The 17,484-nt window shown below is 51.9% G+C and overlaps 1 protein-coding gene across 2 annotated transcripts in view; it reads right to left on the minus strand.

Moving 5' to 3' along the window:
• Positions 1 to 17,484, minus strand: part of SMC1 (structural maintenance of chromosomes 1) — a 236,364-nt gene that overhangs the window by 127,989 nt on the left and 90,891 nt on the right. For both annotated transcript variants that reach the window (XM_069334324.1, XM_069334323.1), the window contains exon 7: positions 10,917 to 11,203. In XM_069334324.1, the coding sequence (XP_069190425.1) occupies positions 10,917 to 11,203 (287 nt within the window). The remainder of the gene's footprint in view (positions 1 to 10,916; positions 11,204 to 17,484) is intronic.

Here is a 17,484-nt window from a genome sequence, read left to right on the forward strand (position 1 = left end):
TACAACAAAGCCACATCAACAATATGCACTATACTTAAGAAGAAAAATAAGATTATGGGTGCTAAAGTGGCAATAGGAGTAAGAACATTAACGGCACAAAGACCACAAATACTTGAAGAAGTGGAAAAGTTGTTATTAATTTGGATACACGACAAGGAGTTGAGGGGTGATAGTGTTTCGGAGGCCATTATTTGTGAGAAAGCCAAGGTGTTGCTCGAAGACCTTCTAAAGAATACCCCTGCAACGAGTGATGCAGATAAGAAAGAGTTTAAGGCAAGCAGGGGCTGGTTTGAAAAATTTAGAAAGAGAAGTGGTATCCATAGTGTTACAAGGCATGGGGTTATGTGATGTGATTATGGAAGGGGACTCCCCTTCCAAACAGTAACTCCTCCTCCTCCTCCCCCCTCCTCACCATCTTCCATACACAGCACTCGACAGCAAGGTAAGTAATAACTGGAACACAGTTTTGTAGGTTTATTTAGATGAATTAGGTAAATTAGGTATAAAAATTTAGTTTGATGTGGGGTTTTTGGGGTAGTCAGGAACGGATTAATTCATTTCCCTTTATTTCTTATGGGGAAATTAACTTCGGAATGCGAGTTTTCGGAAGGCGAGGCGTCTCCAGGAACGGATTAAACTCTTATTCTGAGGTATGCCTGTACACACAAGGTATGTTACACACATGCGTGTATGCACATACACATGTGCACATACACACACAGAGTGTACACATGTACATGTGTACACACTGTGACGATAATCTCCTTCAAGAGATTGAGCCTGCTCTTCCCTCCAAAATACGTCGATATAAATCCCTATACAACTAATATGGAAGAAATATCCAACAACGACAACAACACCAAGGTTTGCCAGAGAGCAAAACGTATGCAGCCAGGAACACCTGCTCCACCTCGAACCACCAAACTACCTGTCTTGTCGCCTGCTCATCGCTGATTGGCTGCGGGTCCAGCTGCAACTGCACTCCACCCACCACACTACTTGATGTCTGGGGCCGCCACGACCTCAGTCCTCAGAATATCCAGTGCTTTCAACAAGTTAACACGTCTCATTGGTAGACTAAGCTGTGGCTTACGTGTACTAAGAGAGGTGATAGCCTAAAGCCAATATTCCTGCACCTATTTACATTGTATATTGTTCACTTGTTATTACTCACTTGTCTTAACGTAACTTTTCATTTTGTCATTTGATTATTCTTACTATTTTGATTGATTGATTTTATTATACGAATTTGTATGTCCATTTTATTCATGTTTTGCTTTTCTAACGTAATTAAAATTTCATTGTTAAATTTACTTGTGTTTTGTGTCTTCTCATTACCTTACCACAGACGAAGTTCCAGATTTTCTATTTTTTGTTTCTATATGTGACGAGGCTATACCCCTAGCTTTTGAACAGCCGAACACCAACGCGTTACCGTCACATACACGTGAAAAGAAAATTACAAGCCGCCGACCAGTGGGCAGAGAGCACCACGCCTGCCAGGCAAAGAAGGCACAAAACTGCATCAAAAGGCCCACCTCGACAACAAAACCGCAAAGTCCCAGCACGACCACAACATGTGCCAAGACCCAAAAGATCAGTCTGCAAGCCAGGAAGACCCCCGGAACCCCAGAAGGCAGAACTGAGTCACACACGCGGAAACAAAGCCCCCTGAACGAAACCAAAGAACCCAAAGGAACCCAGAATCGAACCAGGGGAAGCCCAAACCACCACATTTGCCGGCGGAGATACACCACAGAAAGGCAAAGCACAGCCCCCAGACAGAACCCCCAGGGAAACGGTCAAAACAGACCGAAAACCGAGGGACAAGGTGTGGGAGCAAGCATAACAGCCAAAATGGAAAACCCGGTGTAAAATCAACACTTAAACGTTCCCAGAGGAACAGGAAACGGGCATAAAACACCAGAAAAGCAAAGAAACGACAACAGGAGAATAAAACCCCTGAAAAAGGGTTTAAAACTCAACCCAGACGCTCGCTCGCACACCCAGGCGCATGTAAACAAACCACAATGCCGCCCTGGTGGCCACGCCGGGAAACCGGCAGAAGAAAATGGCCACCAGAACAGAGGGCTGTGACCGACACAAAAGATACGAAAACACGCCACAAAAAGTGGGAAGCAAGCAAACTGGATGGGCGAAAAACTCCACCCAAAAGCAGAAAACCCAGGCAGGGGCAAACTGCCCCAGAATTGCTAGCAGGCATCCCCCACAGCCCCGGGAACCAGCAACAGAGGCCCCGGGGCAGAGCTGTTCTCCAAGCCCTCCGCCCTTAAAGAAAAGCAAGAGTCCATGGGAAAAGCAGCAAGAAAGGGCCACTGGTAAGATGCAGAAGCCTTGGCAGGAGGAACAGGCTTGAAAACCTTGGCAGCCCCCGAAAACCGCCAAGAGTCTCGGCCCGAACTAAACCCCGCCCCAACCCCGAAACCCACAGACGGTCCGGAGCTGGGAACAGGGAGGGAAAGGGGCGAACAGCACCTAACCAAAACCTAGCGTGTTGCAGCAACCTAACCTAGCTTGCAACACGGATGCCGCCTGTGCTCTGAACAGTAATAACATCAGGAGAGTACTGGAGAACAAGCAGAGAATCTCTCTCGCAAGACTCCGGGTCAAGGTGTCAGTGACCCAACAGGCAGCATGACGGAGGTAAAAGTGGCGACTGTCACCCGGAGACAAGGGCACAGCAACCAACGATCCCGTACAAGACGGGATGGAACCCGGAAGACATATTCAATGGTCCACCGAGCCCAGACAAGGGTTTCCAGGGCCCATAGGCTGCTACGGGAAGCCCGGGCAAGGTGTTGCTAACCGGTTAAGAAACCCAAAAATAACAAGAGGGTAGATGATAGCACAGAAAACCCCTGCGACGTGTACAATCACGGGGGCCTAGCAAAGGACCACCAAACACTACCAGTGGAACTATAGCCACACTAGGCAGACCCCCCACCAGGCAAATGAAAATAAAAACAAAAGAAAAACCCCGCAAAAGTACACCGTCTCCAGAGGCAACAGGAACTGGTCGCCGCTTAGGTGGCAGGTCGCGCAACACCTTGACGCCCTAACCAGCACAATACCAGTCCATACCCAGGGCCAAACAAGGGCCCCAAGCCCCATCTGGCCCCAAGGGCGAGGCAAATGCAATGCAGCAAGAACCTCTACAGGAATGGTTCCCGAACGCCCCAGGGAAGATAACCCTGTCACACAGGGGCAGTACTCACAGGACGCTTAGGGAAGGAAGCCCCTAAGTGCATGCAGCCCCGGCACTGATGAGGTACTCCTGGCCACCACACAACACAACACACGGCAGTGAATGCCATACAAGGCAAATACCGCCTTGGAAACTGAGGCCAGAGAAGCGTCTAGCCCGGTTGACATAAGCTTACGAACTGAAGCTAGGCAGCCGGCACGGTAGGTCCGGGACTTTCCCCTCCCCCTCTCGGGGCGGGGAGGGCTGCGCGGACGATCGGCGCGGCAATAAAGTGTGATGCTTGCTTGTTTGCTCATTTCCTTGGGATTGTAGGAGTTCCTACTCTCTGTTCGCTTTTTTGTTTTAGTTTCTTACCAAGTGGGGTTTGTTTTGTTATGCCTACCTTTCTGGGTGCCTAACCCCGGTCAATGGCAGATAAGGAAAACCCTAACCACAAAGGGGTTCAACAGGGCCATTGCTCCCTGAAACCTCTCTGAAGGGGCCAGGTTCTGGCACCGGTCCCTGGTAGGTTTGAACTCCTTAGCTAATGTCCCGGTCTAATATAACATACATTAGCCCGATAAGCTCCAGGGAGCCGTAGGGGCTCCCCACAGAAAACCTGAAAAAATGCCGACCACAGGGAGGGAGAGCTGCCAGGGAGCCTCCGGGACTCGCCCAGAAAATGACATTTCATTACATTCAATGCTGGTTTTCTGGGGGGAGCCCCTAAGGCTTCCCGGAGCTACTTCACCAAAGACAAAACAAGAAGGGGACCTACCCAGGAGACGGTCGGTGCTCCACTCCTCAACTTGAAGTCAAGATAACAGGCTGCAACCGCTGACCCAAAGCGACACACGCTCGACAGGGCCCAGGAACGTTTCACAAGGTAGCGTGCAGCCAGGACACTGTTCACCTGCCAAATACCCTGTGCCCGAATGTTAGCCTAAGACATATTGCCAAAGACGGCAGCATAAGCAGCAAACTTATGAACGTCATGGGCACAGGGATAGACCACAGGCTGGTTAGACTTAATGACCCTACGGACAACCTGAGACACCCGAACCTGCGAACAGGGAAGAACCCCCCGGCCTGACCAACCAAGCATCAACAACCCAAGGACCTGCAGACAAACATACCTACGACCACGACCAAAAGAGCAAAATGCTCTGTGCCAGAGAAGAGCATGAAGCTCTGCCACGCGACCCACAGGGGCTAATGCCAACAGATAAAGAGCCTTAGCAAAACAACAACACCTGAACTGAAGGGGCCACAACAAACCGAGAAGAAGAGAGATAGGAGAGCAATCTGTCCAAAGACCAGGAGGGCTCAGGCAGCGCATGAGCAGACCGGAGATGAAACAACACACGAGACAGCTTGCGAAACGATGTAGAAATAACATCGATACCGAAAGCAAGCTGCAACGGCTTCGCCAGTGCCACGCGATACGAGGCGACAGTATTAGGCATAAGATGATGGACTGGAACAACCAAGAGAGAAAGGACAACACCCGAACCGAAAGCTAAAAGCAACGACAAAGAGTCAAAAAGAAACAGAATGACCTCCAGGAGACTTCATACTGCTGCCAAGAAGAAGCTTGCAGGTGGGAAACCATCAAAGAGAACACCTGAGCACCATAGAGATGGTGATAAACCAGAGTCAAAAACACCAAACGCGAAGACTCGAGGAGAAGAGCGAACCAGTCTCGTCCCACCAGACCGATCTCCTGAAAGAGGCAGAGCCGCAGAAAACCTCCGGGTTTGGCCACCGGGCAAGCAGCACCTGAAACAATGGCTGGGCCGGCCATCATGGCCAAGAGGTCTACTCGTCCCTGGTAAGTCTCCAAGCGAGCCAGGACCTGGAGCAACAGCTGAACCGGGGGTAAGAGGTACAGGAACCCCCACCTCGACCAGTCCTGCCAAAAGGCATCGACACCGACAGCCTCGCAGTCAGGGAAGGGCGCCACATATACCAGAAGACGCCTCGACCACACCGACGCGAAGAGGTCCACCTCCAGGCACTCAAACGCCCGGAGTCTGAATGAGTCTTAACGCACAACTGAATGAGTCAGCATCGACCGTCCATTCTGTGGATACAGGAACAAACTGGGACAGGCTGTCCACTAGGCCGTTGGACCCCCGGATGTGAACTGCCAGGAGAGCCAAACCCCGAGAACTCAGCAGACAAGTCACCCCAACGAGCCAAGGATCACATCAAAACCCATCAGTTCAGGCAATGAACCACCGGAGCGCAGAGTGAATGGAGCCGGATTGTCGATCCACGGGGCGACCCGAACCCTCCGATGCGCAAACCACACCGCCACGAACTCCCGCAAAGTGCTATGGGCCTGACGGAAGGACAGACCCCACCGCCCCGGCCCGACCAACCAAGCACAAACAAACCAAGGACCCCTCCACAATGCAGCAGCCTCACCCCGCGCCAGAAAAGATAAGAGACTGCTGCCACCGAACAACCAAAACACTAAAACCGAAGGAGCAAGAAAACTCAGCGACCTGACCCCCAGAGGCAAATGCCAAAAGGAAAAAGAGCCGACGAAAAAACTAACCAGAACCGAAGGGGCACTACCAACCGAGGAGAAGACAGAGCACACTGACCAGAGACCAGGACGGTGCAAGCGGCACACAAACAGGCTGGAGGTGAAACAACGTACGAGAAAGCTTACTAACGGTGCAGAAGCAACACCAAGACTGAAAGCAAGCCGAAGCGGCTCCGCCAGCGCAGCACGAAAAGAGGCGACAGTATGTGGCAAGACGACCGCCCCCAACCCCCACCAGAAAACCAAGCCGATGCTAACAAGAGCAGCCACCTAAGAAGGGACAGGAAAAGGAAGGACCGGCAAAATACCCCATACTGCCGCCAAGAGAAGTACGCAGGTGGGACACCTACCACGAAGCCACCCGACCACCAACCGGAGGCGAGACCGCGAGGCAGAACATAAGCAGCCCCGACAAGGCCCCTCCGAGCCGAGGAAAAGGCGGAGCTGCAGGAAGAGCTCGGGCGTGACCACTGAAACCCAGGAGGCACAAGGAGGTGGAACGTCTGCCGAACAGAAAAACTCCCCAAAGAAAGCAAGCCCGCCAGGAGTTCAGAAATGACGGGTCCGACGCGAGACATCGCAAGACCCCGAAAAGCCAACCGACAGGGTAAGCTAGGAAACCGAAGAAGGCGGAAGGGTTACCACCAGAAACAGTACCCGAACCAAGGGGTACGACCAACCGCAACAGACCAAGACAAAGAAGCACAACACAGGACACAGGCTGAAAGAATGCCCAAGAGGCCAAGGAACGCACGCAGAACACCCCTACGGCAGAGGAGGAAAACAAGGGAACGCACAAGGAAATGAAGCGGTGGAAACCGACCTCCCCCCCTCAACATAGCAGCAAGTGCAGGCTAAACCGACCAAAGGAGATGCCAGGAAAACAACTGGGGAGAGGCAGGATGAAAGAGCTCAAGCACAAACTCCAGTAAACAACCAGGTGAACAATCAGGCGGGGACAGAAAACCCCCACGCACATGAGAGGGTCAAGCCAGGGACCCGAAGACCACGAAAAACAACAAGCAAACCCGCCATACGCAAACCTTAGGCACAAAACAACAGCAAGGTGCCACACCACAACCGGACACAGGAACAAGGACACGCCACCGCGAAACACGTTACCAATGCACACGTGCAGCAGCAGCAACGGGCACCACTGCAACATATAAATAGCAATTCGCATTTGCAAAGGCAGAGAACGGAGCAGGCAGACCCCAGACAGGGCCAATGGAGACACGACAGAACCCAGCAGGCCCAGGAACCTGCACACCAGGCGACTGACGACGAGGAACCCCGCTCGATACCTGCTGGATGGGGTACTGGGAGCTCATTTACACCCCAGGTCCGGCCCGAGGCTAGGCTAGACCGGCCAGAGGGTGGCCCACCAGGCAGCTGCTTGAAGCAGCCCGCAGGCCCACATACCCCCCCACAACCAGGATGGGCCGGAATTTCTATTTGAAAACAGGCTAGTGGGCCCTGGAAGTCCATGGAAGTACCGGCAATATGGCGTATGCTCGCAAGAAGGTCGTGTAACAACCGCAGACCTCAGATGGTTATACAGTGTTCCCTGATTGTGCCTATAGCACCACTGCACTCCATTGGTACTATCCCGCAAGTTCTTCCAGATAGGCGGGACCCAAGAGCCAGAGCTCAACCCCGTAAGCACAACCAGGAGAGCCCTACAAGGTGAGTACATAACCAGCACCACAACCCACACACCTCATAAAGGTGGGTCCCCTGAATGACTCTAGCATGGGTTGGACATGCACATGAGTGGGACTGGAAGGGTTGAAAAAAGGACAGTCACTGGTGTGCGAACGGTCTCAGTCGTACAGAAATATACCTAAATAAAGACAGGTAAATAAAGATCTCCGCATCCAGCGCCCGGCCAAAAGACGCCAGAGTGCAGAAACTCACCTGGCGAACGGTGGCACAAACTTGACACGACCCAACAGTGCCCAGAAGATCCTGGGAGCACCGCCAGGTGAAGAAGCCAGAGCCGGACCCGCAGGGGAGAGGCGAAGGAGGCTGCCCACACCCATCACACAAGGAAAACCTCTGCGTCCTCCCCACAGCAGGAAACCAGGACACCCCCGGGGCGAAGGGGCACATACCGCAGCAAGGGAGAAGAGCGAGAGGCGAAGCACCTGAGAAAAAAGGGAGCAAAACACCAGCACTGAAACATACCGCCCAGACCAAAACAAACTCCACAGCGCATGCGCATGACACGCTGGCCGAACCTCACAACCCGCTCTGTGGGAAGGCGCCAACCAGGACTACTGCACTAGGAAAGTAGCCAAAAGAGGAAGCAGCAACAACAAAACCGGCCAACGAAGCGATGACAGAGCCCAAAAGGGCTCTGAACCCAACTGTGCCACAAGTAGCCCAATCGGGCTACATGTAGCCCAACCGGCCCACAAGTAGCCCAACAGGGCCACAAGTAGCCCAACCGGACCACAAGTAGCCCAACCGGACCACTGGCCACACGCAGCGCAACCAGGCTACAAGTAGCCCAAAACAGCGACCCGGACGAGGAGCCGACAGACGTTCCAATAATGCGGGAAGTAGCGAAAACTTTCCCGAACCCTCGAGAACACAGAAGCCAACACTAGTCCCGAAGGCACACAAATGCGCAGGCGCACCCAAGACCAGAAGTCACGTAGAACCCCAAGAACGGGGAAACATGACGAAGACACCGTCCCAAAAGAGGGGGAAAGAAGCGCATCCACCCACAGGACGGAACCAACCGACTCAGAGGCCAAGGAACCGAGCCCGGGGAGGGGCCGACGCCCAACAACACGTACAGCGAGTGGGGAGGAAAGACCCCACTCCGCGTATCCACAAGCCCCGCCTAGAGGGGGAGAAAAAAAACACCACAGGGTCCTACGGGGCCAAGCCCCCCAAGTCAGCCCCTCCCCAGCCCCGGGAACCTACACGACAGGCCCCGGGGCCGAGCCGTCCCCCCATAGCCCCGGCCGTACCAGAAAACCGGGGCAGCCGCAAAAACACTAAGGAAGGGAGCCCACTGGCAGACTCTTACAACATGGCTGGAGGAACAGGCTCAAATGCCCCCGTCACTACCCCAGAAGGGGGAATTCCCCGAGACTGCCCGAGTTTCAACACCATCAAACCCTGCCATGATCCTACAGACGGTAAGGAACCGGATGCAGGCAGGAAGGGGGATCCAGGGGGAAAGACAAGGGGGCGTGGAAGGAACCGAAGCAACCAACACCCCCCTAGTCCCAACACGAACCAAAACGGGGCACCCCCGGGGCTCCCGGGGAGTAAACAACGGTAGCGTTGCCACCACCAAGGCTCAAAGTGCAATGCCCCTGCTGACCGCACTGCTTAGTCAGCACAACTGGGTAACCGAGCCACAACGAGCAACAAAACTCGCAGGACTCCGGGTCGAAGGTGTCACCGACCCCACAGGCAGCAGACGGAGGCAAAACAGAGAGTCACCCAGAGACAAGGGGTGAGAGCAACCCTCAAACTCGCTGGAAGCAAGGGGGGACTCTGGGGTCACATCCATCGGACCCGCACGCCCCCAGGGATTTCGCAGGGTCCCGAGCGTTTACTATAAGAGGACTCGCGCTCAGGTAATCCCAGGCAGGGTACTGCTAACCGGCGCCCAAAGATACCAAACAACTTTCTAAGAGCTGGACCCCCAGAACGTGTACACTTACGGGGACCTAGTAGGGGGTACCACCAGAAAATACTCAGAACACAAGGGACACAAGGGAAAAGAACGAAGGCAGACCCCCCACCAGGTAGATAAACAAAAAGAAAAAGAAAACCCCGCAAGAGGACAGCATACCCAAGCGGAACAGAGCCGACCGCCATGATTGGTAAAGACAAGCTGCACAGTACCCCGCGCCCCACCAGTGCAAACACTGCCCCTTACCCTAAGGCGAACAAGGAAGACAGAACACTCGAGCACACACAGAGCGGCCGAAAACCAAGCAGTAAACGGCCAAGCAGGGGCAGGACCCAAGGAACTTGTGGAAGGTGGCCCCAAGCCCCAAGGGCAGTACTTACAGGGCACCTAGGGAAGGGAACCCTAGGCGCATGCAGCCCGAGTACTGGAGACTCACTCCCGGCTCACACGCCACCTAGAAGACAGACATCACACTCTAGGTACAGTGCTGAAACAACTACTGGAGCCGGAGCACATAACCGGTGCCTATAGCATCAGCCGAAGAACTGATGGGTGGATAGCCGGCGTGGGAGGTCTGGGGCTCCCCCTTCCCCCTCCCGGGGAGGGGGGAGCTGCGCAGACAGCGGCGCAGTGACGTGTGACGTCATACTAATTTGCTTGTTTTCTGTTGGGGAGTTCTATCCACTAGTTTGGCTTTAGGTAGCAATTTTAACCAGAATAGGGGTTTGTTTTGGAATGCTTACCTTTCTGGATGCTTGACCCGGTCGATGGCAGACATAGAATGCTTCCAACCACACGGGGGTTTCTATAGGCCATTGCTCCCCTTGCCTCTCTGAGGGGGCCAGGTTCTGGTCGTGGTCCCTGGTAGGCCCTAGAATTCCATACACATGACTGATGCCAAAGTCTGACATTAGCATATCAGCCTGGTAAAGCTCCGGGGAGCCGAATGGCCTTCCCCCAGAAAAGTTTTTATTATATATCATGCCATGGGTTCCAAGAAAGTCAGTGGTAAAGTTCAGCCTAAGAAAATAGTTGTGAGGATGACGATAGCGGAAAAACAAGAGATCATTCATAGTGAGACAATGAAAACGTCTCACTACAGACATGTTTTAAAACATAGGGATAAACAAGTGTCTATAGACAGAGTCTTAGTCAGACAAGTAAGCAGTGAACTACAACCAGGTCGTAGTGGTATGCCTGCAAAATGTAGGCGAGAGTGTACCCCAGAAATGTCATCACTGCCTGATGTTATAATGGAAGGGGACTTCCCTTCCGAACACTATCTCCTCTCCCCCCCCCCCTCCTCACCGTCTTCCATACGCCAACAAGAGCCCTTCATAAAGGTAAGGTAGTATGAGTAGTTTTCTGTATAAAATGTATTTTTTAATGGGAAAATTAGTTTCGGTTTTCGTATTTTTGAACCGTCTCTGGGAACGGTTTAAATTAAAAAATGGAGATACCACTGTATAGACATCCAGATACAAATGACCGAAACAAACCTGTCTTAGCCGCTTCTGATCCTCTAGCGATGTCTCAGACTGTCGGATATGGTCCATCAACTTTTCTACCCTTTTCTGAGCCTCTTCCAACTCGTGGCCCTTTTGCCGAAGTCGGTTCTCTATCTCAGCAGTGCGGCGCTGGGCATTATCAAGGCGATCCTGATCAGACTTCTGCTCACGATTAATAGAGTCCAATTCTTGCAGGTACTGGGCAGACTTCCTGGCTGCAGCATTTTTCAACTTGTGATACTCTTTGACTTGTACTTCTTCTAACTGGACACTTTTACCTGCAACAAATTAGCAAGAAAAGAAACAATATTAGCACAGATTTCGCAAAGCCTTTGACAAATGTGACCATGGTGTTATTGCACATAAAATGGGTTCAAAAGGAATTATTGGAAAAATAGGCAGATGGATCTACAATTTCCTAACAGAACCCAATGTGTAATAGTCAACAAAATAGAATCCCAGATGCTCTCGGACGTAGGTTCGAACCCTCGTCACGGGCCCTTGTGGATTCGCTCATTTGATGCATCACGCTATTGTGATTTCTATGTGTAACTATGAATACCACTTTTTCTAAATTTCCCTAACCCCTGCTTGCCTTAAGCTCTTTCGAATCTGGACTTGTTCCAGGGGTTTTCTTTACAACGTTTCCGTGCAATATCTTTGCTTTCTCACAAATGATGGCCTCTGAAATGCTATTACCTGCTAACTCCTTGTTGTGTATCCAAATTAATAACTTTTCAACATCCTCAAGAGTTTGTGTTCTTTGTTTCATGGTTGTTGATACATCTTTTTTACACTTCAGCACTCAAAATGCTTTTTCTGTGAGGAGGCCCTAAGGCTCCCTGGAGCTTATCGGGCGAATGTATGTTATATTAGACCGGGACATTAGCTAAGGAGTTCAGACCTACCAGGGACCAGTGCCAGAACCTAGCCCCTTCAGAGAGGCTTTAGGGAGCAATGGCCCTGGAAACCCCCTGCTTGATACCTGCTTGGTGGGGTTCTGGGAGTTCTTCTACTCCCCAAGCCCGGGCCGAGGCCAGGCTCGACTTGTGAGAGTTTGGTCCACCAGGCTGTTGCTTGGAGCGGTCCGCAGGCCCACATACCCACCACAGCCCGGCTGATCCGGAATTTCTCTTAGAAAACCGTCCAGTTTTCTCTTGAAGATGTCCACGGTTGTTCCGGCAATATTTCTTATAGTCGCTGGGAGGACGTTGAACAACTGCGAACCTCTGATGTTTATACAGTGTTCTCTGATTGTGCCTATGGCACCTCTGCTCTTCACTGGTTCAATCTTGCATTTTCTTCCATATCGTTCACTCCAGTACGCTGCTATTTTACTGTGTAGATTTGGGACCTGGCCCTCCAGTATTTTCCATGTGTATATTATTTGGTATCTCTCTCGTCTCGTTTCTAGAGAGTACATTTGGAGAGCTTTGAGACGATCCCAATAATTTAGGTGTTTTATCTCGTCTATGCGTGCAGTATATGTTCTCTGTATTCCCTCTATTTCAGTAATCAGCAATCTCTCCTGCTCTGAAGGGGAAAGTGAGTACTGAGCAGTACTCGAGACGGGACAGTACAAGTGACTTGAAGAGTACAACCATTGTGATGGGATCCCTGGATCTGAAAGTTCTTATAATCTATCCTATCATTTTTCTGGCTGACACAATATTTGCTTGGTTATGCTCCCTAAACGTTAGATCGTCGGACATCATTATTCCCAAATCCTTGGCATGCTGTTTTTCTAATATATAATTACCTAAGTGTAGTTACAGGATGAGAGCTATGCTCGTGGCGTCCCGTCTTCCCAGCACTCTTTGTCATATAACGCTTTGAAACTACGGACGTTCTTGGCCTCCACCACCTTCTCACCTAACTTGTTCCAACCGTCTACCACTCTGTTTGTGAAAGTGAATTTTCTTATATTTCTTCGGCATCTGTGTTTAGCTAGTTTAAATCTATTACCTCTTGTTCTTAAATTTCCAGGTCTCAGGAAGTTTTCCCTATCGATTTTATCAATTCCTGTTACTATTTCGTATGTAGTGATCATATCGCCTCTTTTTCTTCTGTCTTCTAGTTTTGGCATATTTAATGCCTCTAACCTCTCCTCGTAGCTCTTGCCCTTCAGTTCTGGGAGCCACTTAGTAGTGTGTCTTTGCACCTTTTCCAGTTTGTTGATATGCTTCTTAAGATATGGGCACCACACAACCGCTGCATATTCTAGCTTTGGCCTAACAAAAGTCGTGAACAATTTCTTTAGTATATCGCCATCTATGTATTTAAAAGCAATTCTGAAGTTTGTGTGTGGACACATGTGTATGTGCATGCGCACGTGTGTGTATACACCTATATATACACACAGACCCCACACAACCTATATATTATGTGAGAAATCTTTAAAGAATTCTGACAAAGAAAGAGATCTAGGGGTGGTTCTAGATAGAAAACTATCACCTGAGGACCACATAAAGAATATTGTGCAAGGAGCCTATGCCACGCTTTCTAACTTCAGAATTGCTTTTAAATACATGGATGGCGATATACTAAAGAAATTGTTCACGATTTTTGTTAGGCAAAAGCTAGAATATGCAGCGGTTGTGTGGTGCCCATACCTTAAGAAGCACATCAACAAACTGGAAAAGGTGCAAAGACATGCTACTAAGTGGCTCCCAGAACTGAAGGGCAAGAGCTACGAGGAGAGGTTACCTTGAGGCTACCTTGAGGTGCTTCCGGGGCTTAGTGTCCCCGCGGCCCGGTCGTCGACCAGGCCTCCTGGTATTAGAGGCATTAAATATGCCAAAACTAGAAGACAGAAGAAAAAGAGGTGATATGATCACTACATACAAAATAGTAACAGGAATTGATAAAATCGATAGGGAAGATTTCCTGAGACCTGGAACTTTAAGAACAAGAGGTCATAGATATAAACTAGCTAAACACAGATGCTGAAGAAATAGAAGAAAATTCACTTTCGCAAACAGAGTGGTAGACGATTGGAACAAGTTAGGTGAGAAGGTGGTGGAGGCCAAGACCGCCAGTAGTTTCAAAGCGTTATATGACAAAGAGTGCTGGGAAGACGGGACACCACGAGCGTAGCTCTCATCCTGTAACTACACTTAGGTAATTACCTTGTGTGTGTGTGTGTATTTGTGTATGTGTATATATGTACATGTATGTGTACATAATATATATGGATATATGTGTATATATGTATGTATACTTTTTCTTTCAGAAGGGGCTCTGTTCCCTTCGCTGTTGACAGGGCGCTGGGGTAGCAGCTTGCTCTGTTGACTCTCGCATGGTCCGCAGTTAGTGGGTGCTTTTGGTTGTCTTTCGGCCTCTGGTGGAGGCGGCGGCGGACGGATTTTCCCCCTTTTTGGGGGTTCCAGGGCTGGCGGGGTGGGCGTCTTTCCCTGCGCTTCATCATGTCATCTTAGTGGGTGCGTTGGATGTGGTCGATCCGCCCCATCCTTCTGGGGTTCCCGTCTGCTCTATGCAGACAAGGGCCTGGCGAATCTGCGGCTTTTCTGGACTTCTTCAGTCTGCGCCCTGGATTCTATGCCCTCATCAGAGGACAGTTCTCTCCGGTCTAGCTTCTGTTGGGGCCGGGTGCCCAGATGGTGGCCCTGGACCTCCGGGGTAAATTCTTGGCACGTTCTTCTCCAGTTTTCCGGGACTGGCACAGTTGGTGGTGGGCCTTCAGGCTTACTGCTTTTGTTGCCTTCCCTAGTTTGTAATTGGCACTTGGTGTATTTGCACATCTTTACCAGACCTTGGTGCCCTGTCTGAGTCTGCTTGGGATTCGGTGTCTAGCCTACCTCGACGACTGGCTGGTGTGGGCTCCCAGTCAGTCCGCTTATCTGCTCCCCAGGTGTGTGGTTCTTTCCAGATTGCCGGGTTTGGTTTCCTGGTGATCTGGAGGCTGTTCCATCTGTTTCCGCTCCGGGTTCGGACCTGGCTGGGTCTTGTTTAGGGCTCTTGGGCCACTCCTTGTCCTTCCATCTAGAAGTGTTGCTGCGGCTGTGGTCCCGCCTTTGGCTGTTTATGAGGGGGCCCCCGGGCTGCTCGGCGGTTGCTCGAGCGGTTGTGCAAGAGTCTGAACTTCGACGTGCTGGTCTGCCCGCAGGGTCGGGTTTGGCTTCGGTGTCTGTTTGGTTCCTTCGGAGACTCCCCTTCCGCCTCTCTTGCAATCGTTGGGTTCGTTCCTCCGGGGATCTTGTGTTGGTGCTGCGTCACCAGCTTCCTCTTTGGGGTTTTTGGGGTTCCGTGCCTTGGCACCTCCCCTAGCCTTAGCTCGATGTGTTCACGGACGGGTCATCTCTCGGCTGGAGCTTTGTGACCAGTGCTCACCAGGTCGACTGGGGATGGTGGGGTCTGTAGGGCTCACAGCACGGTTTGGGAGTTCGTGGCTGTCTGGTTTGCGCTTCAGAGGGTTCAGGTCAGTCGGTGCTCTTCCATTCAGCTTCATTCGGACTGTTCTCTGGCGGTTCTTTGCCGGAACCACAGGGTTTCTCTTAGGTGTTTGCCTTTGGGGTTGGTCCCTTCGAGTGGTTCGTTTGCTGGATTCTTGGGGTTTGGCTAACAATGAGGTTCATGTCCGGGGTGTGTCCTACATCGTGGCGGACAGCCTGTCTCGGTTCATTCCTCTGTTAGCGGATTGGCCAGTCGTCGCCGACTCATTTCATTGGCTCTGCCGGACGTATGGACTCCTGGCCATGGACGTCTTCGAGTCAGCGTGGTCTTGCCGTTGCCCATTCTATGTGGCACCCTTAACTGCCTGCGAGGCGTTCACGGTGGATGCCTTTCGGCAGGACTGGCCGAGGTGGGGGTACCTGTTCCTCTTCACCCGGTCCAGCTGTTGCTTTGGGTTTTGGCTCGGTTGGAGCCCATTTCCAAGAGAGTAGTGCTCATGGTCCCTTGGTGGCCAGCCCAGCTTTATTTTCGATGCTTGATAGGTGTCCGAACCCGGGGCGTTTTCCCGCGGCTCAGCCTCTTTCGGCAGGTCGGTCCGGTCCTGTATGTGACTGGTTCGGCCTTCTCCTCGGCTCTTCGCGTCTGGTATTTTGACACGGGTATCACCATCTCTGTGGTGATCAGGTGACTTTGTTGGCGGTGTTTCACCAGTATGATGTTCCTGGTGTTTCTATGCACCTTTTTCTTGCTCTTCGTAGGTTGTCGTCTCTTTCGCTTTGGGTTGTCTTGTCCTTTCTTGGGTTTTCAGGACTACAGTTATTTGATGTTTCTTACTGTCGCCTCGTTTTGTGCGGCGCTGGCGGAGCCGCTCCGGCTTGCGATCGGGGTGGACGTCACATCTGCCCCATTCCGTACGCTTTCTCTTGTTTTGTTTCACCTCCGGCCTGCTCATAAGTCGCCTGAGCCGTCCTGGTGCCCTCAGGCTGGGTGGATCAGGGTGCCCTTTTATCTTCTCCTCAGTTTGTGGTAGCCCCTTCAGTTTAAGTTTCTGCTCTTTGGTACTGGTGGTAGGTTTGTACGTCTGCAGCCTTTCTCCATCCTTCTGGCGATGGTCGAGACGGCTGCTCACCTGGGGGGGTCCTTGGATTATTGATGATTGATTGGTTCGGCCGGGGGTGCGTCCTGTGTTGTCCGGTTGCCCTTTTTTGCCATTACCTGCGTACCGTATCTGGGGATGCGCTTTGGGTTGATCAGGTTCCCCTCAAACCCCTGTTTCAGGGTTCGGGTCTCCCAGGTCGTCCGCAGAGTTTTTAGGTCTTCCAGCCTGCGATCTATCCTTGCACCCATGCTGTTTGGACGTTTGCAACTTTCGCTGCTGTGTTGGTGACGTCTAGGGCTCATTTCAGGCGCGAGGATTTGAGGGTTGCACAGGTTCCTGACCGCCCGTCCTTTATGCTCGTGTCTGCTCCTTTGCGTTCCTTTTGCCTTGGGTAGCAGGTTGCAGCCTGTTGTCTCGGCTTTGCGTTGCGAAGTTTGTAGCGGCCGCCTCCCGGGTCAGCCCTTTGTTGCCTTCTCATTGGGTATTAAGCTCCAGGGAGCCGTAGGGGCTCCCCTCCCCCTCTCAGGGGAAGGGAGGGCTGCGCAGACGATCGACGAGGCGGGGAGGGCTGCGCAGACGAACGACGAGGCGGGGAGGGCTGCACGGACGATCAACGAGATGGGAAGGGCTGCGCGGACGACCGACGGGGCAGGGAGGGCTGTGTGGACGATCGACGGGGCGGGGAGGGCTGCGGGGACGATCGACGGGGCGGGGAGGGCTGCGCGGATGATCGACGGGGCGGGGAAGGCTGTGCGGACGATCGACAGGGCGGGGAGGGATGCGCGGACAATTGACGGGGCGGGGAGGGCTGCGCAGACAATCAACGCGGCAGTAAAGTGTGATGTTTGCTTGTTTGCTTGTTTCCTTTGGATTGTAGGGAGTTTCTACCTCTCTGTCCAGTTTTTGTTTTAGTTTTTACCATGTGGGGTTTGTTTTGTTATGCCTACCTTTCTGGGTGGCTAACTCCGGTCGATGGCAGATAAGGAAAACCCCAACCACAAGGGGGTTTTCCAGGGCCATTGCTCCCTGAAACCTCTCTGAAGGGGC

The sequence above is a fragment of the Procambarus clarkii genome, chromosome 31 (assembly GCF_040958095.1).
Source record: "Procambarus clarkii isolate CNS0578487 chromosome 31, FALCON_Pclarkii_2.0, whole genome shotgun sequence".
In the NCBI taxonomy this organism is placed as follows: domain Eukaryota; kingdom Metazoa; phylum Arthropoda; class Malacostraca; order Decapoda; family Cambaridae; genus Procambarus; species Procambarus clarkii.